The following is a 25,384-nucleotide window of genomic DNA, read 5'->3' as shown; positions in this document are numbered from 1 at the left end:
GGCACTATTTTCGCCCCTAATCCATTCCTATAACAAAGGGGAATTCCATGTGAAATCTGGCGAGACCGAATTTTCATATAGAATGGAAATACTAATAGAAATCTACATACCTGAGGGACGGAGCAAACCTCCGGAACAAAACACTGCTGGTATTTCACCAAAATAATGGAAATTTACACTGATTTTCTCGGATCAAAATTTTATCTGTTTTCCCATGAGAAAGCTGCCAGTAAAAATGACAAGACGGAATTCACATCGAACCATCGATAAGAAGAAATGTTACCAGGTCCGAAATAAGAATGATTTTTGCTAACCAAAATGCTAAAATTGTAATAAATTTTGAACAATTTTTGACGAATATATTATTAAATATATTATCAAATATTGTCGGATCTATTTTTCCTAAAACAAAACTACCACTTGCGAAATTTAAACGAAAAGAAGAATTTATCAAATATGAAAACGTTTGAGACAATTTTAAAGACATTGGAATGAAAGTTACCGAATCTGTCAAAGACAACGAAACTCAAATAGTTCGCTGTCAAACGTCAAAGTGACAAGCGAATGGTTGTAAATAAAACAGGAATTGGAAATATTTTCTAATTTGGAAATAAATCTAAACAAATGTAGGCTAACTCATGAAGAACTTTATTAAATATGTGTTTAGTATGTGACGTGACTTATTGACACGTTACATATTGTTCAATAAAGTTTACAATTCTTTAATTTGGGTACAAAACTACAAACGTCCCTACAATATTGTAGGGCGATGATAATTAAAATAATTTTATTAACATCAATAAAATTAAAAACTAAAATTAAAAACTAAACTAATCTAAATCTAAAATAAATGAATATCAGATAGAGAGCGCTAAAACGTGCATTAAAACTTCTAAATTTATAGAAATTCACTAACGAAAGAGGAACTGTAATTTAAAACTGATAAATGATCTAGTAGATCCACAATCAGGCGCATTCGATTTAAAGTTATTCGATCTGAAAACTGAAACTATAGTCTGTATCTTTAGGTATTTAAATAAAATTAAACAAAATCTACCCTCAAATGGCTCCTTAAGCCAGTTGAGGGTAGATGAAAACATTACATGATCAAATAATGTAGATTAAAGTCAGGTCGTTCAATGACTAATCCAGGCGGTTTTGTATTTGGTTGGTTAACCAACAACTGTTCTAACTACCCGAAAATGTACAAATTATTTGTTTACTTTTATTGAAATACCTAAAGATACAGAGTTTTAAAATTCGAATACGCCTTAAAGTCATAGATTAATTAGTCAAACCAGTTCTACCTGCGTTAAACTTGACCTACAGACAGGAAGCCAACATATTACAGCATATGAAAATTCCTCGCCCAACTCCATCGTAACAATAAACATATCTCAAATCACATAAACAACATAATTCAAGCCACATATGTAAACAAATTTAACACTTTTACGTATTTAAATTTTGAACTCTATTGACATTGGATAAAGGTTGATTTTAGTGTGATTGGGAAAAGTTTAACCTTGGTAGGGTTGATCTGAAAATATACGGAACGATGAGATGTGTTATTTTTATATTATAAATTTAGCGGTCATTGTGTTTCAATTGAGTTATTTTAAGTGTGTGTTTAGTATATTTATTGTAGATATATTTTACTTGAACAAGAAGTTAATAAAAAGTTTGACAAGCCTCATGCAAAGCCACGTCACGCAAGCGGTGTGCCGTCTCTCATAAAGAACTGTATATTACAACGTGCACGTTTACGCACACGCACCTGGTGTGACCCACGCAACAATAATCAAGCAGATAAGAAGGTTACCAAAGCGAATAAAAATTATATATGGTTATCTATACCAAAGAGAATGGAGTGTAAGTATAAAGAGAGTTACTGACATGGTAAATTATGTAGCCACAGTACATTTACTGCCATCTTTCGACAGAAGATTAAAATTGTTAGAACGCCATTTGACTTTGATTCTTATTCTTTCACTGATATGTGTTAATGAATGAATGAATGAATGAAATTAATAATTAATTTGTTAAATATTAAAATTAACGCCATCTACTCGACCGTTGGCCAAAGGTTATGGCGCCATCGTTCGAAAAGCTGGCACCATACCTTTGGCTTACTGACGAGTAGATGGCGCTAATTTCAATATTTAACAAATTAACACATATTAGTGAAAGAATAAGGACCAAAGTCAAACGGCGTTCTAACAGTTTTAGTCTTCTGTCGAAAGATGGCAGTAGGTTTACTGTGGCTACATAAATTACTTTGACAATCCGCCTCTACTATCTATTTTATTTCTTTTTAACAGCTACATGCATTTTTTGAATCTTTTGGGTTTTCCCACACACATTTACATTATAGTTTCCATAAGTATTACTACTATTACAACCGTGGCCACGCTAAATAATGCATGGCCGATGACAGATCGAACTATAATGGACCTGATTACGATTGTACCGCAGTGCAATTGGTGCATTTATGCATTATCCGCAGTTGACGTAATGACATTGCTGCAAGAATGTTATTGATTACTATCGGAATGCAGTACACTTATTTTTTACAAGCTTTTTGTATGTATGTATGTTACGTATGTATGTATGTACAATTAGTTTTGATTCTCGGTGACAAGTTAATAATTGGTAGGTACAAGGTTAATAAAACTCATCTCTCACAAAAGAAATTCAGATTAATTTGGAAAAATTAACAACAATAAGAAGTTAATCAACTATGCTTTATATGGCATCCGCTTAGTATGACGTATTTGTCACTTCCCTTCGATGTCATTATAAACGGATTCTACTGTATGTATGTAATGACTAATGTATATAAGCTATCTAACGAACCATATAACCAAGGTTATTATGTATTACAAACGTGAAGCCCTTTGTAAATTGACGACGCCGTTTGTATCAAAACGGTGGATTCTTACCAAAGACATATGTAACTTCGTATAAGACGAATAAAGTCTAAGGAAAAAACGTGCCTCGGCATTCAAGTAAAAGTCATTCTCGAATAGATGCCGCACACACCTTTAGCCTATCCTCGGCTAGATGGCGTGACGACACCGTTTCATATTTAACAATTTTAACACATATATATATCAGTGAATGAACATGGATCAAAATGATATAAAAATAATAAAATCATTTATTCATATATACACATTTTTTGATAACTTTATACGTTTTCATTTTGAGTTTTAGTCGTGTGTCGATAGATGGCAGTAAATTTACAGTGACTACAAAATTTACAATGACAGGACCCCTCTATACTATCTATTCTTTTTGATTCTTACCAAATGCCTGCGACAAAGTTTATAATTTTGTTCCACTAACACTTAGTTTTTAATCATAATTGTTACTAAGCATTTTGGGCCATTGTTGTCTTTAAATAAATTAATTTAATTTAATTAAATTTGATAGTCATAATCAGTCATTTTGACTTTCGATCATCATATAAAAATGTTAAAATAAGTGACCAAGAAAAGATTCTTCAAAGTACCTAAAGAAAAACCTTCACATGCACTAAATTTACCGAAGCAATAAAAATCGTTCCTGATAAGAGATAACGAAATCCGTGAAGGCGAACCAAAATATACCCGGAAGCATCTTTTATCACCGATAAAAACTTTTACAGTATACCCAAAATCTTTTCCCATGTACCGTAGTACACAAAAAATACCATATTGAAGGATTTTACTACGTAAGTCTAAAGAAATAAGGAACAACATGGAGTTTTTAAGCGGCAAAAATAAGCTGGTAGATTTTAAGCTGTTGTAAGATTTTAGCTCCGAATGAGAATTTTTTTTAAATTTTAGTGCTTATGTCTTTAAGTTTGGGTAGGTTTTTGGCTGGCAAAGTTAGTTTTGTACTAATGTCGGATTATGTAAGGTCTGTAAGTATGTAAGGTCCGAGTTAGCAAACTAGAGGACTTTAAATCAAGGCTTTTAGGTAGTTTGGGTTAAACCAAATTAATAAGGGGCTCCAAGAATATAATAGCTCCTATTTATTCTCTCTCTCTTCGGTGGTTGGGTCAAACACATTTTAGAAAAAGGTCACTTCTGTGGACAATCCAATAAAAGTTAACGACTCTGGTACATAGCTATCCCGTTTTTAGGGTTCCATATCCAAAGGGTAAAAACGGGACCCTATTACTAAGACTCCGCTGTCCGTCTGTCTGTCTGTCTATCTGTCTGTCTGTCTGTCTGTCTGTCTGTCTGTCCGTCTGTCTGTCACCAGGCTGTATCTCATGAACCGTGATAGACAGTTGAAATTTTCACTGATTTTTGCCGTTTTTTGCGTAATGCTACGGAACTTTTCGTGCGCGAGTCCTACTCGCACTTGGCCGGTATTTTTATACCGTAGATAGCGTTTCTTTTATTTTTTGCCATTTTTATTTATTGTGACCTTTTTTCCCTTTTTTGTGTTATTTCTACTCAGAATCACGAGCTCTTTCGACCCTAATGGGATAAAAAATGTCCCAGAGTCCCATATTATACTTCCTATGGTGGTAGGTAACAAAAAGGAAAGTTTGACAAATGTATGGAAAATTTAGGCCACTTTTTTTCTCCTATAAGGATGAAAAGGGCTCGCGATCCTGACTAGAAATAACACAAAAGTGGCAAAAAAGGTCACAGTATATAAAAATGGCAAAAAAATACAAAAAACGCTCATATAGCCTACATTTTCAACCGACTTCGTAATAGAAGGATGATTTTTTACGAGAAACTTTTCAAATCATGTTGCTTTATTAAACCCCGTTGCGCAAATACTTGTTATTTTTGACGTTCTCAAATCTAGACCAGGTAAACACAATAACACCTTTACACCGTGAAATCGTAAATTCCTTGACGTCAATGAAATGTAAACAGTTGGAACGAACACTGTGGGAACGGAGGATTTGTTTACTAAGCAAATTGTAGTAAGTTAGCTTTAGGTAGAATTGTGAAATTATGAACTTAACATTGCTTTTTGTTACGACTTTTGGCGTTAGACGTTTTGTATTTATACATTTTTCCCTATTTATTTACTTAATTAAATATACAGAGGTACGACAATACAAATACTAGAAAAAACAACGGGTTGCACTCCGGGAGTGCCGACAGAAGTGAAAACTCAATGACATTGTAACAGTTTTTCGATCAGGTCACGTGTCCGTCTTACGAAGCGTCTTACGTCTTACGCTCTCGCGAGTTTAAAATTTTTTCCCCATCACAAAAAGTGCACAGTTTTCACTTAAATAAATAACAAGTGCGGGCGTGGATATTGTGAGTGTTGCGTGTTGGACTATTGACAATAATTAACATTATGTGTAGTGGGTGGTTTGAAAATGTGATGTCTACCCCAAACTTACCCGTACACTTTTCGTAGGGCACAAATCTCTGCTTTGACATTTTGCTGGGACATCAGTCAGCCGCGACCACGACCAATGAAACCTGTGTCGAAACGTCGGTAAATCAAGGTAATTGAATAAAATTCGCGTTAGACCCGTCTATAAATGTGAGTTAATAAATAACAAGCTTTAATTAAAATAGGCCCGTGAGGCTTTTACCAAGTATGCTGGCGGCATTTCCTCGCTGTATCGCAATGCTGATACGTTGTGCGAGGTAGCCGCCAGCTCTTCGGTCACCAGCGTCAACCAGACGAATCGCGATTTCTGCAAAAAACTTTTTACGCGCTGGGACCTCATTGACCTAGAGTTTAATGGATAGGTAGAGTTAGACCAAGGAAAGTCTGCAGCGATTTTTATAGCCCACGCAGTGCAAGTGTCAATTTAAACGTCAAACTTTTATGAAATTATTACGTATAAATAACACTTGTACTGCGTGGGCTGTCAGAATCGCTGCAGACTTTTCTTGGTCTAACTCTACATTGATAGATACAATTGATAAATATGATAACTGAGTCAATCTTAAAATAATATGCATGAAAATAATGATGTGTTGTACAAAATTTTTTCTTTAACCTAAACCGTCACTTTTGACACTCCAACCTGTTCTCATAATTTGAAGAGATCTCAAATTTTATAAAATAACTGTATACTTATGTCCTTTCAACATCAAAACATTCGAGACCGGACAACGCTCATGAAATGAGACTGGGCCTAAATTGGATGAGATCGAACTTATCTACATAAATGTTTAAAGGAGATTTGAGGGCTTACCACGACCACGTTCGATGTGTCGCCTCTCTATCGCACTTGTAAAGTCATACGTAAGTGTGACAGGGAGGCAACACGTCGAACGTGATTCGCGGTAGGCCCTTTGGATGCAATGTGGTTACTTTTAGAGCAGTCGAGAAAACGGCTCAGTGTTAGGAAAACAAAAAAGTTAGACTAGTTTTTCTAAATATAGTCTAACTAGTACTTGGCTAGCCGTGAATTCTTGCTGTTAATTAATTGAAAAGAGGTATAAAAACCATCTTCTTTATGTATTGTTTTGTGCATATTTCCATACTTGCTTAAAGGAAACTAGCGACCCGCCCCGGCTTCGCACGGGGTTCACAAAACCTTAACAAATGATATGTCTAAACTTTCATCAAGAATCACGCTATTGATAGGTGAAAACCGCATGTAAATCTGTTCCGTAGTTTTTTAGTTTATCGAGAACATACATACAATACAAACAGACAGACGCGGCGGGGGAATTTGTTTTATAAGGTGAAGAAAAAGTGATTTATTTACCTTTTATATGACATTATTACCGCGTTAAATACATAATGCGGAATTTTACGTGGCGATACAGACTGTCTTGAGCTGATAGGAAGAGTTGTTAGACTCGCTATTCCATTTGTGCCCAAAAATCTCCTTAGACCGCGAAGTCACAACCTTTTGGCAGTACCAATTACACGCACTGTAGCACATAAAAACTCACCAGCTGTGCGGGCTCTAAGGCTGTTGAACTCGCTTCTGTCATGGGCACCAGAAGGTGATATGTTTGCAAGTCGATGGATGGTTGTGTGTCAGATGTGTCTGCGGTACTGTGAGATGATGGACGAAAGTTGATTGTGATCTGATTTTCCTAAATTGTGTAAATACATTACGTATCTTGTAATCTGATGTGTAGGTACAGTGATTTTATTTGGACTGTAATGCTGTATATTATGTTTTCAGATAAATAATAAATAAAATAGTAAATCATAATGCTCTTTATAAGAAACTTTTCTTCAATAACAAACATAATATTAACAATCTGTCAGTTTCCGGAATGAAACGTAAAAGGGAAGTTCAATTCCGGATTCTGTTTCAAAGTAGGTACTAATCAACTATCTGGCAGACAGCCAAATGAACTCGCGATTGATGTGACAAGTTCTACAACTTCTGACATAGGCCAGTCAAATTAGATCCCAAAAAAGCGTTTTGAGGAATTCATTCCCAGCAAGCTGGATATCATTTTAATACCTTCGTCTGGTCCTAAATGCGTATAATCTGAGTTTGCTCCATCCTAGGAGGCGTGGATAAATTTTGGGAGCCTTGGGAGATACATTTTACCTTGGATTGACAAAACCACTCGATGTAGAAGGAACCAGCAAGGTGGTTGTAAATAAGACACCTGGTAAAAAAAATCGGAATTTAACACGATTTTTACCAAAAAAAAGAAATTCAAAGTGGCGGCCATTTGATACAATGTTTAAGTACGAATTCATATTAATGTACTTTTCGGAACCACAAATGTCAATTTTTATCATGATTAGAGCAAATTTTCCATCCGTTTCTGAACTAGAAGCAAAAAACTGAAAAAGAGCAAAATTTTTCTCCTGGAATGAAGCAAACTCGGATTACACTAATTTAGAACCAAATGAAGCTATTAAGGCGATTTCCAGTTCGCTGGGATAATTCCTGGAAAAAATCTAATTTGACTGGCCTAACAACACACGTGTAAAACTTACGAGATCGGACACAACACATGTTGGATAGGATACCTGATGAAATGTTGATGATTTGGACATGTTGATTACAGATTGGTAATCTCGTTGTATTTTACTGACAGCGTTGTTGAATAAGGGTCATTTGCAAATTGTACTTTTGTCTAATTTTTTCTTACTTTTTCAGTTTCGTAACGAAAATTAACCATACAAAAATGCAAATTTGTATAGCTAACACGTCGTCGTAACGAAACTGAAAATATTAAGAAAAGATGAGATTAAGTTTTCTTAATTTTCTCAGTTTCGTTACGAATGTTTGGTTAACTCGATTTGTTAGAGTAAATAACGTTTTTTGGTCTTAATGTAATTATTAAATTGTACAACTGCACTTAATCGCGTATTTAAGTTTTAAGATTTACTCCGACGTTTTGAGGACGGCATTGTTCCCACTGTACGGCTACCACCAGTTTTGACATTGACAGATTAACTCGCGTCTACGTAAATTACTTTCTATACATCTCGCTTGCACTAATATGCGAGTACGAGCGAGATGCATAGAAAGTAAGTTACTTAAACGTGAGTGAATATGTCAATGTTAAAACTGGTGGTAGTGCTTCTGGTCTCGGAGAAGACTCAGTCGCGTGTGACTGTGATTAAGTCCCGGTGTACAATTTAATAATGTGTAAAAATCGAGAAACTTAATGTAGTTGTCCATCTTTAAAAAAGTAGTACAAATTCAGGGAATCAGCATTTGTCTGCCAAATACACAAACAATGGATAACACTAATTAACAATAGACTTTTCAGAAACAACAAAAATCTCAGAAGATTCATAATTTGTAATAAAAGCGTCTTTAACGAGCTTACTGTCATAGTGGAGGTGAGATGAAGCTATAAATTTTGTGTAATACGCTCCCAAACATTTAAAACTCATATTAAAAGAAACAATTTCTTAATTTTTGATTTGATTGGCTACATTTTATGGATGATAATGCTATATAACTTTAATTATACTGTCAAAATATTTCGTATTCTTTTTTGACGTTAATCTCCGAGACATTAAAAGTCAGTATTAGCACAGTTGCGAAAACGCCAACGACTAGTTTCGAAATAATGTCATTTGTTTGTTTGATTGTCGTTTAAATGCTATTAGATTGTGAGTTGTATTACAGTTTATATGTATGTATATGAAATTAAAAAGTAGGCATCTTTTAGGATTTCGAAATTAGGCCTTCTATTATATAACTGACATATTGTCATATAGTTTCTCAACACTCATGTCTAGCAGTTTAAAGATACATAGTCTCAAGAATGCGATTAAAAATAAGTAACCATTGTTAGTTTATGGTCACTGTTAAAGTTCAAATCAAAAGCTATACAAATCTAACCATACCCCTTCTTTCCAGGTACGGCGACATGGTCCCAGGTACGATCGCGGGCAAGATCGTAGGCGGCGTATGCTCGCTGTCTGGAGTGCTCGTGATCGCCCTGCCTGTGCCGGTCATCGTCTCCAACTTCTCAAGGATCTACCATCAGAACCAGAGAGCTGATAAGAGGAAGGCGCAGCGGGTAAGACCCGCCATAATCGTGCGATTACCGTAGCCAGGCACACTTCAAAGTATGTTGTTAATAAGTTGGCGTATTGGTCAGGCCTATGGACATTTTATTTTTGAATTTCGTAATGCCCTTTGATTGTTCAACTGGAGTGGTTATTAGAAGTGAAATCCTTCATAATAATCTCCCTGTCAGTATGTCTACCTTCTCAAGGATCCATCATCAGAACCAGAGAGCTGATAAGAGGAAGGCGAGCGAGTAAGAACTGTCATAATCATCAGATTATATTCTGAGTCATTCTTATTGCAGCGCCGACGAAAGATTAACGAAATATTACCAAATAAATACATTATCTATCTATCTATAATGTCATTTATCAGTGGGCACACTCAAGGACAAGCTTTGAATTTCGTTACACCTACCCGTTTACTATTGCACTTGCATTAATGAATTAAGCTTCTAAATTAAGTGACACGACAGATACAAAATCCAACAAAATGTGATTCTTTAATATGTACATCAACTACCCTTTTGATATTTTTAGATCTACTTTTAATACTTAGTTACAATAACAATGCGCTGTGTGTGTGAACAATCGTAGGAAGATAAACATATCTTATAATTGTAAATACAGATGTCAATCACAATGAAAAAATCAACGATGATCAACTCTGACCAACGTGGGACTCGAACCCACATCCTAATACATTGTAATAATGTGGTACGTCCCACAATAAAAAGGAAAAATATATTAACATTCAAGATAAACTTATCTTCCTACGATTGTTCCCGTTTTGTCACCTATTTAGTTAAACGCTATACGAGTATTAACACAAAATGAAAATCAATTAATTTCGGCACGTATTTAACCGGTCAACTAAATATATTAATCGAATTTGGGTAGTTTAAAAAATAGAAATGGGTACTAAAATAGTTTGGCAACAAAACGGAGCCTTAAGATATATCAATATGAGTTGTATTTTAATGCAGTTACAGCTTTTGATTATTTTTAGGCAGGTACCAAGTATTTATTTGCCAACTGAATTATTATATTGGAGACCATTTATGAAGCACATTTTAAAAAGAAAATGGTTATCTATTAATTCAAAAATGAAGTTCTTTTAAAGTATTTTGTTTGGTCATTACACGGTCAACCTAACACGCTCCTCCTCGCTTTGCTCGTCGTCGCACCTATCTGTTGACTCTAGCAGAACACACGTGGTAACTATTGAAATTAGTAATTAAAAATTTAAAGATCTAATGGTATAATGGCCATTAGGCGTTTCATGATTAGAAATTTCGACTATAAGTATACTGACCATTACGTATTGGTAAATTAATTTGAGGTGTTTTGTGTAAAAAGTATTCAAATATTCCAATATTCATTAAATTTAACTGCTTTCGTGCTAAAATACTACCCAGCTGAAACGACATGCTCAGTTATGACTATAGTTGTGATGTTCCACGGCAAAAGGTACCTTATGGCGGCTGGCGCTTACGTCGCATAGCGCCGCAATAATATTGGAGCGGCGTTAATAATAGCGTAGGCGCCAACCGCCATAAGGTACCTTTACCCGTGGGACGTCACAGTTGATTACTTAGGTGTGAACAACTAGATGACAACTAAATTTTATGATCGCTTTACAATATTAGTTGCCACTTTATTATTTTAGTCACCAACCTATCACTTTAAGTTCCCTATGATTTTTTGGGTTGCTTGATTTTGCTGCCAGTTTTTTTTAATAATATGATGCTTATCTCTCTCTGTGGTCGCTCCCTCATGACTGAGGATCGTGGTCATCGGTGGATGTGGATGCTCCACACCTGGTCTTTATGATCTGCCTCCAACGGTGCCTGTTCATCGCGTCTCTGACAACCGAGCAAAAGTTGGTTGAGGATGGAGCCCCTTTTAATTGATCGCTCCATCTTGTTGGAGATCGTCCTCGGCTTCGTTTGCCCTCCGTGTTTCCAACAATGATCAGCTTTTCAAGGCTTTCATCTCCCCTCCTCATTATGTGGCCGAAGTAGGACAGTATGCGCTGCTGGCAGACTGTGGATAGGCGAGTCCGGACACGAAGCTGTGAAAGGATCGATACATTGGTGCGCATGGCGGTCCAAGGTATCCTCAACATACGCCTCCAGCACCCAGCACACCCAGCACATCTCGAATGCATCGATCCTTTGCCTTTCTCGGGCTCGTATCGTCCACGTTTCCACGCCATACAGAAATATGGGGAATACTAGAGCGCGTACTAGCTTGATGCCTATATTTGAGGCTAATATATATTTTTTTGGCGCTAAAATATTAATGCACAGCCAAATTATATTATTATATGCCCAATGAAAGCTCCTGTTTAATATTTTAGTTGCCTGGTTAATAATAAGCCATTAATTTCTACTTTATCAACTTCCAGAAAGCCCGCCTCGCCCGTATCCGCATCGCCAAGGCGTCTTCCGGCGCAGCCTTCGTCTCCAAGAAGAAAGCCGCCGAGGCTCGCCTGGCTGCGCAGGAGTCTGGCGTCGAACTGGACGACGCTGGACGAGATGAAGACATCTTCGAGTTGCAGCATCATCATCTGCTGCGGTGCTTGGAGCGCACCACGGTGAGTATTGTCTGGGCAAGTGCTAGCTTTGCCATTCTGGGCATATGATATCAATGACCGAGTTGTGTATAGCCACCCCACACTAGCGTCATCCGAGCGTCGGCGTCTAACTAGTGAACGCTATGGCTGCTGCTCGACGCAACGTTGGCGCTACTGCGCCGCGACGCCATTTTCCATAGCGCTGACTAGACGACGACGCTCAAAAGATGTTAGTGTGGGGTGGCCTTAAAAGCCAAAACGTGGTGGAAGATAAGCTAGGCAAAGGTGATTTAGACTGTCTTTCTACTGAGAAGGAGATGTGCGGGATTCAACCAATAGGTTGTAACATTGGTAATGCAGCGGAGCGGAGAAGATAACCAATGCTATTTTTTTTTATTGGTTGATTCGCAAACGTCTCCCGTCATCTCCGCTCACGGGCAGTGGAAAGACAGGCGAAATAAGCATGCTTAATGAAGATGCATCATGATTTTGCAATGGATGAGCGCTCTTCAGTGAGAGGGTTCCAAATGTAAATATTTGACAATTCTAAAGGTAATTATGAAAATGACACAGATAACATATTCATATATGCCTAATCCATCACACAGCTTTCTACATCATAATTTAACACAAATTTTAGACTACAATATAATTTGTCACACGAGCCACAAAATACGCTCTATTTTGCTTTGTTAATATCATAGAGAAATATAAGTAAAGAAAGAGTGAATGGTAACTCCATACGTCAGTTTTCTTACCAAAACGCGAGTTATTTCGTAGTCGACATCTAGCGTCAAGTAGCGGAATTTATCAGTACTTGACAATAGATGTCGCGACGAACGAAAGCTCTAATGCTCAACAATTTTCAGCTAATATTATAACTGGATTATCCGGAACTGTATTTTCAACTCCTTCTGCTTATAATATTAGTTGTAAATTGTTTTTGCAGTACATTTTTCGTCAGTAGCGACACTAGCGACACTTGTTACATCTGGTGTCAAGTAGCGGTATTGATAATACCACTACTTGACGTTAGATGTCGACTACGAAATAACTCGCATTTTGGTATGAAAACTGATGTATGGAGTGGTCCACTCTTTTTTTACTTATATGTATTTCTCTATGGTTAATATGAATGTATAGTTATACTTACAAATAATTAGATAATTAAATAATGTGTCGTCAAGGAAATTGAAATATGCACCTAATACAAAATCTCAAAGGGCTCATGGTTCTGTATAGTTCTGTAGTTTTATTCAGTTTAACGGAGTTGAAATCATATTCGAATGCAATAGAGTCGCATTTGGGTCGTGTCGTTCAATTTCAAACAAAACAATAGGTAAACTCTATATTATTTCTACACTAAAAAATTTAGCAGCAAAGTTTTGGTTTTTTCAGCGAAAATGACGTCAAAAGGTGCATATTTCAGATTCCTCGTCCACACCTGTTTCAAAATTGTCTGTTTTATATTACACATGTATTCACACCATTTTCATTTTCCCAAAGGTTAGCTGGTAGAGAACGTCTTACGCAATAGGTCCGCCCCTTGCACTGTAAGTTTTATGTGCAATGCTCGTAAAATTGGTGTTGTTTTCAATATTCATACATATCTAAAACTTATGTTAACATAAGTTTGCATCATTATTGTAATCACTGTAATGACACTTATTTTTTTAAACACACAAATATAAATAACCAAACATTAGCCGGGTCCACACAGAGCGAGCATACGCGCGAGGCCATTTCTTCGAGCACAAAACGGCCAATGTAGACGTGCCTCGCGCGCGCCGCCTCGGCCGTTTTGTGCGCGAGGAAATTGCCTCGCACGTATGCTCGCTCTGTGTGGACCCCGCTATTAGCGTAGTAAATATATGGAAAGGGATGAGCACACATAATAAAAAAAACAAATTTGCCATACACTTATCGAATCTTTATGTTATAACGTCAAAGTACAAGACTATTTTGAAGGCCCGGCAACTCTTTTCATGTGTTTTCAAGCGAAGCAATGTTCAGCTATACATCATAATAAAAAAATGCGTTACTCTAAATTATATTTTGAGCGCGACGCGAAAAGGGGCCTAGAAGAGTTACCTATCATATACACTACACTACCTATCAATATCATGACACTACATCAGTCTCTACACATTTCATTCCTTTCAATTTATGGTTTCCGTATCTTAATATTTTAATTGATGTCAACAAATCGGATTGGTAGTTTATAGTTCTTAGATCATGCCAATATATATTGTACATATTTGTGTGTTATTAATGATAATGACAACGAGATGTAGATCGCAATGCATGATAAATTAAGTAAATGTCAACTACTTTGTTGTTTGTGATATAACTAAAATACCTGCCCTGTTACTTAATTGTTCAAATCATATCCCCAATATTATAACAAAATAAATATAATTATAAATATTCATAGGTATTAGGTATCTATCATATCTAATACGAGGATCATTATGTAAAGCCGTTCGCTGGGCTTTACAGCCACCTTTCACTAGCGTCTCCAGAGCGTCAGCGTCTAGTCAACTCTATGGCTGCTGTTCAACGCAACGTTGTCGCAACTACGCAGCGACGCCATTTTCCATAACGCTGACATGACGCCGACGTTCAAAAGACGCTAGTGTGGGGTGGCCCTTATATGTACAGCAACATGTCAAGTCTCACTATATCAATGAAAAATAAAGTCTAAAGGTAACATTCCATTTTTGACCACAGCGGCACTACTGCTCCGACACGTCGACGTTATTGTCAATTTCCATAGTAAAATGAATGACAAGACAATGAATGACAGTAACGTCGCAACAGTAGTGCAGCTGTCGTTGGAAATTAACTGTCAACATAATCCAGATTCGCACGTTTTCCATATTCAAAATTCATTAAAAATTCCCTGTTCCAGGATCGCGAGTTCGTGGAGATGGAGAATCCATTCAACGGGGCGGTGAAGCGGCCCGGGTCGCCGTCGCCGCTCGCGTCGCCGGCGCACTCCAGCCGCGCGCCTGCGCTGTTAGCCTGCTGTGCGCGCTGCGGCTGCTGTCCGCAGAAATACCAGGTGATTCATGGAAAAACAATAACACTTTAAATACTGCGGGAGAAATATCTAAGAATAAGAATAATATTTATTTGAAACGAACCTTGTTATCAAATATCAATATCTTGCTAACTAAATTTTATAAAAATGAAAAAGACATTTAAAAAGGACAATTTAAATAATGTTGCACTAATAATATTGAAAAATAAAGTTAAAGTTGAATTAGTACCTATTGTGGCAATTGTCTATAGAAAGATACAGTAGATGCTGTCTAAGTATCACGAATTTATTGCCATTCATATATTTTGGTACAAGTTTGTACACTAAATTAAATATTCAAGAAAATGATGAATTATTTTGTATGAAACTAAAAAAGAGAAAAGTGATTTAAGTAGATTCTACTTACACTAGTAAATAAATTACGTGTCATATAATAGAACACATGTAAAAATGTAAATGAATATAAAAAAATATGTCAAGAACTTATTAAACAGCTAACAAACTGATCTCTGGAGACATTAAAAATAATGTAAAATAACGTTACACTAAAAAATACATAAAACATTAAAAACCTTATAAATTATAAGCTATAATAAAAAAGCACTATTTCTGATTCATATTCATATATTTTATTGGTAATGAGTGATTACATGTCAACAGTATAAAATTTAAATACAATTAATTGTAAATAACATTCTGAGTAGAAATAACAAAAAAAAACTAAGTATAAAAAAACATAAATGATTTGAGATGAAAGATACAACGGTTTTTCAGCGAAACCAGATTTCTTATCAAATACAATTTTATAAGAAGTCTGGTTTCACTGCAGTTGCAACCTGGTAAATTATACATTCCAGTACTGGAATGTTCCTAGACTTGCAACCCACATGGGCACCATACTAGCGTCTTTTCAGCGCCGGCGTTCAGTCAGTGCTATGGAAAATAGCGTCGTTGAGCAGTTACGCTAACGTCGCTTCGAGCAGCAGCCAGAGTTGACTTGACGCTGACTCTCGGGAGACGCTAGTGTGCGGTGGCCCATACTCGTAGTTCCCTAGTAAAACACAAAAGTTGATTATTAACAATATTAAATACTAACTTATTTTACTAAGTTATTATTTACTTCACTTTTTATATATATTAGTCGGTAGTTTGTAGAATTATACACCAAATGAATTCCTGAAATGAATTTAATTAGTCTAATGTATAAGTATTAACCTGCATTTTAATTATACTACTCACCATTCGACAAATACAGTATACACAAACAAATATCATTTATACATAAGTTGGTATTTTCAGTAATATTTTCAGATTAACTTTAATGAGCATTCTTGATTCGTTTATAAGTCACTTAGTTGATCTACATATATTATAATATAATGTCAGTTTTGCACCTACTCACCTCATTTTACGGTACTTAACAAATAATACAAATACATTCGTCTTATAATTATAAGATAAACCGTACTCTCGTACATGTCTGATCCGACATTGTATTGCGGATGACCTTGACCCTTCCAGAAAAACAGCGGCTAGAGAGTGCCTTAGATATGGCATGAAGTCCTTTTATTTTTGCAATGGCTTCTTTTGAACAACAAACAATTTTTCAGTGAATATTATATAAAAAGGCATTTAATTGTAATTATTTCTTCTTTATGGTAGTGTCCCCGTATGACACATGGAAAAAAACAGCCACTAGAGAGTGCCCTATGGTGTAAAGTATTTTTTTTTGTATTGACGCATTATTTTGAACAATAATTATTACATAACTAAATATTATAGGCATATTAAGGCACTTTATAAATTTTACTTTTTTGTGGTCGTATTCGACATCCGATATCGGATCGGGCCAAGTGAAAACGCTCTTATTTTAATATTTTGACGGCAGAAGCGCTGCCGCTCGGTGCGCTGCGTCAGTCCTATCGGACTCGGCTCTTGCCGTCGTCGTGAGGTACTATCTGTTGCCTTAATGAGCACTATGTGGACCCTTTTGTTTGCCGTACCTTTATGTTTCTATGACCGACTTTGATAGACTACTACATGTTTCTTGATTATTTGGATTGAAATGCATAGAAATATTGATTAAAATTAAAATTATAACTAATAGTATTCTATGCAACCGTTACACAATAAGAGTCGGAGTTACAAAACAAGGTCTGGCTAAGTTTTGTGATAACACACAATTTGTTAATAAAAATACAAAAAACGCCAGCAAAATAATTGCCTATCAATTTTTTTCCTTATTATTATTTTTTTCCTATCAATATTTTCATTTTTTTTTATAGCCTATTTTGTATCCTACTGCTGGTGCTGGGCAAAGGCATGCTCTCGCCAGTCGCTGCAAAAAGCATCGAGGTCATCCCAACCTCTGCCCCGTCTAATCTGCGGTGTCCATTCGGTAGCCAAGCCAATTTCAGCCCACCGATCCGGGTCTTCATTTATAAATTGAAAATTAGATAAAATAGTTAGGTACACAATGCTGTGTATTATGTGTATAAATTAACAACATTTACCATAAATAACATATGCTTTGATATTTTCTTTTCTCGGCCATAGAAACATAAAATTGCTCGTTCACAAAACCCTTAAAACTTGGGGTCTTGTCGCTTGCCCCGTCATGTTGTCGCCATGCTAGGTGTATCTCGTGCTGCAATATTGTGTATAAGTAACAATAATCATGCTAGATATAATATAGAGACTCCCACTAGTGCTTTTAGAGCGTCGGCGTCTAGTCAGCGCTATGGAAAATGGCGTCGTTGTGCAGTTGCGCGAACGTTGCGTCGAGCAACGAGTAGCAGTCAAAGAGTTGACTAGACGCTGACGCTCGGGAGTCGCTAGTGGGGTGTCTCATAAAGAGGTGTTTTTAAAATATCTTTGAATAGGTTTGCACTTGTAAGCACTGGATGAAATGGAGATAGTTAAAATATTTATTATTTTACAGATAAGACATTTAAAAATTTTGAATTACCTTAACAAACAATAAAAAAAACTTAAACAAAAGGTGTTATTGTACTCATATCATGGCGATATGTGACTATCTTTAATTATTCAAACATAAGTATCTTTTAATGAGATGCTTTGGTAGAAAGTTTGAATTATACTGTTATTTAATCGATACAATAGCATCTTTTGTGATACAACGAAATAAGACATCATACAAAATAAAGCTACATTTGCAATTTTCCGAACGCAAAGTATTTTATAGATATTTTAGCTTATCAAAGGACTTAAATGGTAAGTATTGGCTTGAAAATATTTGGCCAAATAAAACTATATATTACTTAATTTATGTATTTTCAAATTATCATCATAAATGCATACATTTAAAGGTAAAAACGAGTCCATTTACCGAAAGCATTTCGATTTTAATATCAACATTAAATTATAGTATTAATATTTAAGTATATTGTATCTACAATTGCACACAACAATACTAGTACTTTGTATACTTATATGTTATGCTCAACTTAATTAAATACAAGGTTTTTATACATAATATGCTCTTTGCCTTAGTGTCTTTATTGCCTTTGTTTGTTATAATTTTCGCTAATTTATGTCTGTCTATAATTTTAAGACTTTTTATTATTCTTAAACTTAAATTTATTCTCATTTTGTTCTGTATCCCTTCACTCACACGACATACAAATTGTCATTAAATTGACTACAATTATATTAAAATTTATCTTTTTGCAACTGTATACCTACTTTAAATTCTATTTCAACACTCATTGTTCGTTTTAATCTATGTTTAAACAATTTTGCAACTGAATTGCAATTTTTAAATGTACTTTTATTATGAATATGTAAGTATTGCAAGATTTGTAAGTATCCAAAGACATTTTGCTCAATTTATACCAAGTATTAAACGCCATTTTACCGTTTATTTATATCAATACCGGATACTAATAAGAATAATAAAATTCCCGTGAGACTAAAACATATAAAACAATATTATAAAACGGGTTACTCATACAATAATAGTCGACATGTTTCGAAGCACGCTCTACGCACTCGCTGCAGGTGTCAAGGCCACCCCGCACTAGCGTCTTTTAAGCGTCAGTTGCGCCTACGTTGCGTCGACCAGCATCCATGGAGTTGACTAGACGCCGACGCGCAAAAAACTCTACGGTCTGACGGGGGCAATTTTGGTTGATGATCCTCGAAACGGAACGAAATTATATCGAGCGATAATCGAAAAAAATACTTGAGTAGCCCGTTATAAGAAATACAAATTCATAACGTACAATGAGTGTTTTTACCGTTTATAATTTCGACTCCAAGCATCACAGTACATTTTTTTCCAAAAACTCAAAGCTCCAATTGGCTGACAGGTACTGCTCTTAGATTCGAGCAGGAAGGGCAGGAGGGGCACCCGGAGGTACACTGCGACCTCCAGACCGAGCGATACTTCGGTGTCCGCCGCGGCCAGCGAAGACCCTTTACCAGTACGTGAGCGGTGTTACCACGCAGCGAAGTTAGGCTAGTTATGAGTAGGGGTGTGGGTGAAGCTAGGTATAATAGGTATACGTAGGTCTGACGTAGTGTTGACGTTTCCAATAGCTGACAAAAGGAAATGATGACATGATTGGTCCCAGATGCTAATAGGTATGTAGATCAGATAGAATCTGTTCAATTGATTTTTCATTTTAGAACAGACTGGTAATTTAGCTATTAAACTGTAACTTTAATATGTGAGATCTAGGTAAAAAGAAAGATTAAATGGCATCGAGTCTTTGTTAGAGTTATTTTAATTTGTAACTGCTACAAATAAGACAGAAATTGAGTGTTAGATATGTAGGTAAGTACAAAATGTTACACATTAATCGATTTTTATTTTGAATTGTACTATAATATTATAAGATCTGGTTAGTTAGAAAGTAACAGTCGTTTTAAGATTTTTTAAATACAGGTTAGATTTTTCCCCATAAGGTTTATGATCGCTGTGTGGTAATAACCGGTAAATTGTATAAAAAACGGCTTTTAATGTCTGCAGGGTGTTGGCTGCTATAAAACTTGTCGCTTCATATAATATTGTACACGGTATCACTTTAAGGGCCACACCACATTACATCTTTTGAGCGTCAGCGTCTAGTCGCTGCGCAAATGGCGTCGCTACGCAGTTGCGCCAACGTTGCGTCGAACTGCAGCCATTGAGTGGAAGCCGACGCTCGGGAGACGCTAGTGTGGGGTTGCCTTTAAGTATGGATTTAATGAAGGCCAATGATAGAGGACCCCTTATTACCCCTGAGGAGGAGGAGGATCCCTTATTTCAGTTCAGCGAAAATTAATGCCTTCAAAGCATTGACGTATATATCTCAGGACGGGCTTACGGGCAATAAGAATGGGGCATGAATGGGGCCAGTACAGCGGTGTGACATCGCTACAACGCGATTGGTTGATGAGTTCGCATCACGCACGCGATTGGTCGATGAGTTCGCATCACGTGCGCGATTGGTCGCAACTAGTTGCGTTTGGCCCACTTGCACCATCCCACTAACCCGGGGTTAAACGGTTAAACCATTAACCTAGTGTCAAATTCTAACCTTGGCAACTCCAGGTTTAACTGGTTAACCCCGGGTTAGTGGAATGGTGCAAGTGGGCGTTAGGCTGCACGATTGGCTCGAATTCGTGAGTGACACCGCTAAACTAATACCATTTAGGCCCACTTGCACCATTCCACTAACCCGGGGTTAATCGGTTAAACCTGGAGTTACCATGGTAACCAGTACAATTTGACACTGGATTGACGGTTAAACCGCTTAACCCCGGGTTAGTGGGATGGTGCAAGTGGGCCTTATAGTGCCCGTAAAGCCAGTACTTAGATATAATACATCAATGCTTCAAGACCAATCGGCCAACTTTTAAGGTTATTTATTATAGGCCTTCATTTAATCCGTACTAAGAGTGATACCCAGTGTTTTTCAGTACAAGGTATCCTGTATTAAATGTTGTATTTAATGTGATTTTTGTTTACGGGCTTGCTGCTGTGCTAAGATGTTGTAAAAAGCAAGTTTTTGTTTCAGTATCGTGAAGTGTACTCGTAAAATGTATTTATTGTGTATTTCAGTATTATTATGATGTTATTGTTGTTATAAGATCGTCTTATTCTTGAGCCATTTTAAGAAACAATACCATAAATTTGCGGTAGCAAAATTGACTGTTTTAATAATTTTATAAAAGATATATAATTTTTTTTCTGGCTACGGTATATATTTTATATGAGCATATCGTTAAAAATAAACGTTAGAAAAATAATCGTCGCTAATTTTAATAATTTATTTTGCTGACTTACGCTGCGCGAGACGTGCAAAGGTAATCTTTGTGTCTGTGTAAAATCTGTATTTTTTATTACAAGCAAGAGGATATAAGGTAAACGTACTGGTGCTCGACGCGGTCCGAGTACATGTCATCTTGAAACTTAAGTCATGTCAATAGAGGTCACAGCACTGGTACGTTTACCTACTACGAGATGTTTTCTTTTTTTTCGCTCGTGTTCGTTAAATACTCGTAAATGTTTATCTTTTTAGGGTTATGTACCCAAAGGGTAAAACGGGACCCTATTACTAAGACTCCGCTGTCCGTCCGTCCGTCCGTCCCTCCGTCTGTCACCAGGCTGTATCTCACGAACCGTGATAGCTAGACAGTTGAAATTTTCACAGATGCTGTATTTCTGTTGCCGCTATAACAACAAATACTAAAAAGTACGGAACCCTCGGTGGGCGAGTCCGACTCGAACTTGTCCGGTTTTTTTTATCGGGAGAGTAGGATTTTGTACCACCTGTTTGTACCTGTACATACAACAACGCAGAAATTTGTGTAGAAAAAAGGCTACCGCAATCTTGGATGATATTAATTTTAAATTTTTAAGTTTAATAAGTTTTAAACAGCAAGAATGAGACGAGGTTTCAAGTAGATCCAGGAGTGTTGTAAATGTATTTAAAATCGGATGTCCTTCAATGTTTGTAAATTATTTGCTAGTTATGTTGAAACTCCCAACCGTGACAAAGGTTTCAACAGGAATGCCAACACACCGCACACATTATATATAAAATGGCGTTAACATATAGCCATTTTATAAGCAGTGTTATATGTTAATCGTAGTAGAAACATATCAGTAGAATTAAAAGTAAATTCTTCAAAAAATGTTGGTTACCCCTGACCATTTTATGCAGTATCATCTTTAACATAGTTTACTAACTTATAGTAATGAAATAGAGTATATCATTAGTCAGTCCAAAGTAACACAGTATTGCATCTAAAGTAAGAACGCTAAGCGCGAAGAATTTCGTACATTGACCTGCCGTTTCCTATCTCTATCGCACGCGCACAATTATATTGCTGGCCCGCTCTCACGATGGCATTGACCTCTGGCAGCATCGGTGAGACAACAATATAATTGGCTACTTTCCTACTAGTCAAATCAGCTTCTTTTTTAGAACTGTCAAAACGATTTGCTAATATGGAATTTATATGAAAACGTGTGTAGTGACGTCACAGTCAACTCGCCTACTTTTTATACTTCCATCCTATTTATTAAATAGAAATTGTTTAAAAATAACTGCCTATGTTTTTCTAATAATGATCTGGTGCTTTATTTCGTGCACGGTGTGAAATAATTTATTTTAAGTAGAGGAAAGTACCAAATTGATAGAGACATGAAATGGCGGGTCAAATTACGAAATTCTGCGCGCTTTCAACGCAAAGGAACATGACAATTGTTGGTTGGTCAGAGGTCCACAACCTTGTGTTAATTTGTAAAATTTACAAATTAAAACCTTGACATCCAACGCACACATTTATTGACAGGAACATATTTTGACACGTTACACGCTATTGGGTCTACATAATTAAACTATTTATCTCTAATTGGCATGGCTACACCAAAATTCTCACTCATACACACAACAATTTTACTGCTACTTGCCACTTTCCATTTTTTTTTGTATTTTACACTTTAATTTTTTAAGCTTGAGCATTATGTCGTGTCGATTGAGTATTTAAGGTAGATAAAAACGTAGTTAGGTCGAAAGTAATGTGTATTTAAATGTAAGCGCTTAAATAAAACAGATTTATATTCAGATTAAATAAAACTATGTTTTAAATCTACATCTAAGCCTCATTTTTACACTGACAATGAAATGTACAAACAAATATATTTATATTTTTTTACTAATTATAATAATGTCCCTACTTTATTTTATTTTTTATATATTTTAATTTTATGATGCAGTGAAATAAATAAGTCATAAATGTTTTTTTGTACTTATAAGTTAATAATACCTATATTGTTATTTATTAAAAAGTCATAAGTATTTTAGGATTCGACATATATACAGGTACATAAGTCCAAATCTGTCAAATATGTGGCTAGCGCTTCATTTGCGATGTAAGATGGTGGATGGTGGTACTGGTGCTCGACGCGGTCCCAGTACATGTCATCTTGAAACTTAAGTCATTGTCAATAGAGGTGAAGCAGGGTGTCATCTATTGGGCATTAGCATGTCGAGCACTAGTACCACCAACTTACGTGACTTAACGAGCATTTCTCAAACGGGTTCATTCGCAGCGTATTTGCCATATATGGACACACCTTAACACCTGTATTGAAAAGCCAAAACTATATTTTAACACGAAAATTTCTCTCTCGTTCCAGCAAGCATGTGGTAAATACATTCCTGCGGGGAGCACTGTTCAGGGAAACCAGACGGGCGTAGCGATGGACGGCACATATTTAGTGGAGGCGTCGTTTTAGGGTCCGTCCACCAGCCAGATGGAGAGCTACGTATAGTCCGCACGGACCCCCGTACGGACCCTGTACGGACCCTGTACGGACCCCCGTACGGACCCTGTACGGACCCCTTTACGGACCCCCGTACGGATCCCCGTACGAACCGTCGTATGAACCCTCGTACGGAACTCCATATGGACCCCCGTACGGACCCCTGTACGGACTCCTGTACGGAACCCCGTACGGACCCCGTGATCAGTGAGGGTGGAAAGAATATTAACAACAATTATTAGATGTATGTGTAATTTACGTCTTTATCTAACATGATACTGCCTATGAATTATCAAGTTTTTATCGATGTGTAGGTACTTGACCTTGGGTGTATTGCTTAAATATACGAATTTAATATTATTTACAAAAAAAATAAAAATATTAATTCTTTGTGTTCATCAAGACGCGTCGGTTTTTTTTACATAGTTAGTTAGGTATCTTTAATTAATTTGTTTTTTATCATGCACTGGAATTTTTTCGATTTCCACGTTAATATGTTAATACACAAAGTATTAACAATATATTTAATACTTGACAGCTGAAAAGAAATTTACTGTAATTGAATATTGCCTATACGCCTATACGTATGAAATTTCACTGCATTATATTTTATAAATACTCTAGACGCCATTGTACACTTTTCGTATTAAATTCGTATATTTAAGTAACATACATTTCAAAAAATATATTTCCGATTCAGAATGTTAAATGAATTTTCTGAAAGCAGTGTTTCAGGAAATGGTACAAACTCCTTAAAATGTTATCTTATCTTTTAACAGATATAATACTAAGCAAATTTTTTAGCTGCAAGTATTTTCAGATTCACAATTTTGTCAATGTTACATATGTCACATATGTCACTATAATAATAGCAAGCATAATTTTATAAAACAGAATAAAAAGTCTACTCGTTTATTACGAAAATAATAACTTTTTTTAAATTATTTGCTTTCCAACCAGAAAATATTTAGTCTAAAATACAATAATATTTTGTTATAAAATTAACCTTAACTAAGGCATAGTGCCGAAGATGCTGGCAGCATTTCCTCGCTGAATCGCAATGCTTATTCGTTGAGCGAGGAAGCTGCCAGCTCTTTTGTCCCAGGTGATGTCAACCAGCTGGTTTAGCCCAATCTGCAAATTATTTACTAAATGTTGTTTGTTAAGAAGAAAAAGTTGTCCAGTTTAAGGAGTTTGTACAATATGCTATGTATTTCAGACACTTCTGATTACTAAACACGTTGAAATGGATATTTGAAATAATTATCAACTTTAGAGGCTGGTTTAGATTTAGTCATCTCAAATAAGACAGTTCTACATGGGATAATTATAGCACAAGAGATAGTGTCGGGTTTCTATACCAAAAATATTTATAGAAAGCAAATATCGTGCTAGAGTTGGACCAAGAAAAGTCTGCAACGATTTTGATAGCACACGCATTATTTTAAACGACAAATTTCTATGACATTATGACGTATAAATAAAACTTGCACTGCGTGGGCTATCAAAATCGCTGCAGACTTTTCTAGGTCTAACTCTAGCTATTGTAAAT

At 36.1% G+C, this 25,384-nt stretch overlaps 1 protein-coding gene across 3 annotated transcripts in view; it reads left to right on the top strand.

Annotated features, from left to right (window-relative positions):
• LOC134801462 (potassium voltage-gated channel protein Shal) overlaps positions 1 to 23,894 on the top strand; it is a 114,400-nt gene extending 90,506 nt beyond the window's left edge. The window contains exons 2-7 of one of the 3 annotated variants that reach the window (XM_063774058.1): positions 9,281 to 9,443; positions 11,843 to 12,031; positions 14,922 to 15,074; positions 16,942 to 17,004; positions 19,385 to 19,498; positions 23,707 to 23,894. In XM_063774058.1, coding sequence (XP_063630128.1) covers positions 9,281 to 9,443; positions 11,843 to 12,031; positions 14,922 to 15,074; positions 16,942 to 17,004; positions 19,385 to 19,498; positions 23,707 to 23,805 — 781 coding nt within the window. In that variant the 3' untranslated portion in view covers positions 23,806 to 23,894. The remainder of the gene's footprint in view (positions 1 to 9,280; positions 9,444 to 11,842; positions 12,032 to 14,921; positions 15,075 to 16,941; positions 17,005 to 19,384; positions 19,499 to 23,706) is intronic. The other 2 variants (XM_063774059.1, XM_063774060.1) reach the window with 2 other exon arrangements.
• Positions 23,895 to 25,384: the final 1,490 nt, after the last annotated feature.

Source organism: Cydia splendana, chromosome 22 (genome assembly GCF_910591565.1).
Source record: "Cydia splendana chromosome 22, ilCydSple1.2, whole genome shotgun sequence".
In the NCBI taxonomy this organism is placed as follows: Eukaryota; Metazoa; Arthropoda; class Insecta; order Lepidoptera; family Tortricidae; genus Cydia; species Cydia splendana.
Note: the sequence above shows the minus strand (reverse complement) of the source record. Positions and strands in the feature narration are given on the sequence as shown.